General features: G+C 34.8%; 1 protein-coding gene across 1 annotated transcript in view; it reads left to right on the top strand.

The window, feature by feature from the left end:
- LYRM7 (LYR motif containing 7) overlaps positions 1-645 on the top strand; it is a gene marked incomplete at both ends in the record, with an annotated part of 12,727 nt that extends 12,082 nt beyond the window's left edge. The window contains one exon of the mRNA XM_012642810.1: positions 578-645. Within this exon, the coding sequence (XP_012498264.1) occupies positions 578-645 (68 nt within the window). The remainder of the gene's footprint in view (positions 1-577) is intronic.
- Positions 646-851: the final 206 nt, after the last annotated feature.

Below are 851 nucleotides of genomic sequence, written 5' to 3'. Positions count from 1 at the left end.
GACCAGCTTGGGCAACAGAGCAATACCCCATCTCTACAAAAAATGAAAAAAACAAAAATTAGCCAGGTGTGGTGGCACGTGCCTGTAGTTCCAGCAACTCGGGAGGCTGAGGTGGGAGGATCAATTGAGCCCAGGACTTGGAGGTTGTAGTGAGCTATGATGCCACTGCACTATAGTCTGGGCAACAATGTGAGACTCTGCCTTAAAAAAAAAAGAAAGACATTTTAATCGAAATCCTTAGATGTATAGAAATAAAGCATTAAATTGGATTTGTTGAAATCCAATAGTTATAGGTACACAAATGAAGTTGGAAGTAAAAGGGGAAAAAAACTTAGAGTACCAAAGGTCAAAGGTTTATAGTAGGTTTACTTACAAATTTGGTGGCCTGTCAAAAGCTCTCCAAGAGATTTCTTATTCTTATGCTTTGTTTCATTTTTTATGGGGACAAAACCGTTTCCTATTCTAGAGAAGTAGTTATTCATACAGAGTAATATAATGAACAACATATAAATTATTGAGATAGGAATTATAGATTAGAAAAGCAAATAACTGTGTATATATTTTCTCTCTCTATCAGCCAGAATAAAGATAAATCAAGAATTCAAAAGTAATAAAAACGAGACTTCTCCTAAGAAAATAGAAGAGGTACAGTAATTGAGTTTTTCAATTACAATAAAACTCATAAAATTTTCTTGGCTAAAAGGAAGGAAATGATGAAAATGGAGGATTTATGTGAAATAAAAATCATTACTTGATAGTTTAAGCAATCACAACCTTAGATAATCTTCACTTATTTGGCATGGCTCACCTCCTTAGGGTCACCTACCCACCTATACCCAAAACACAGCAAG

The sequence above is a fragment of the Propithecus coquereli genome, unplaced genomic scaffold, assembly GCF_000956105.1.
Source record: "Propithecus coquereli isolate 6110/MARCELLA unplaced genomic scaffold, Pcoq_1.0 Scaffold1005, whole genome shotgun sequence".
Lineage (NCBI taxonomy): Eukaryota > Metazoa > Chordata > Mammalia > Primates > Indriidae > Propithecus > Propithecus coquereli.
This window is presented reverse-complemented; position numbering and strand designations above follow the sequence as displayed.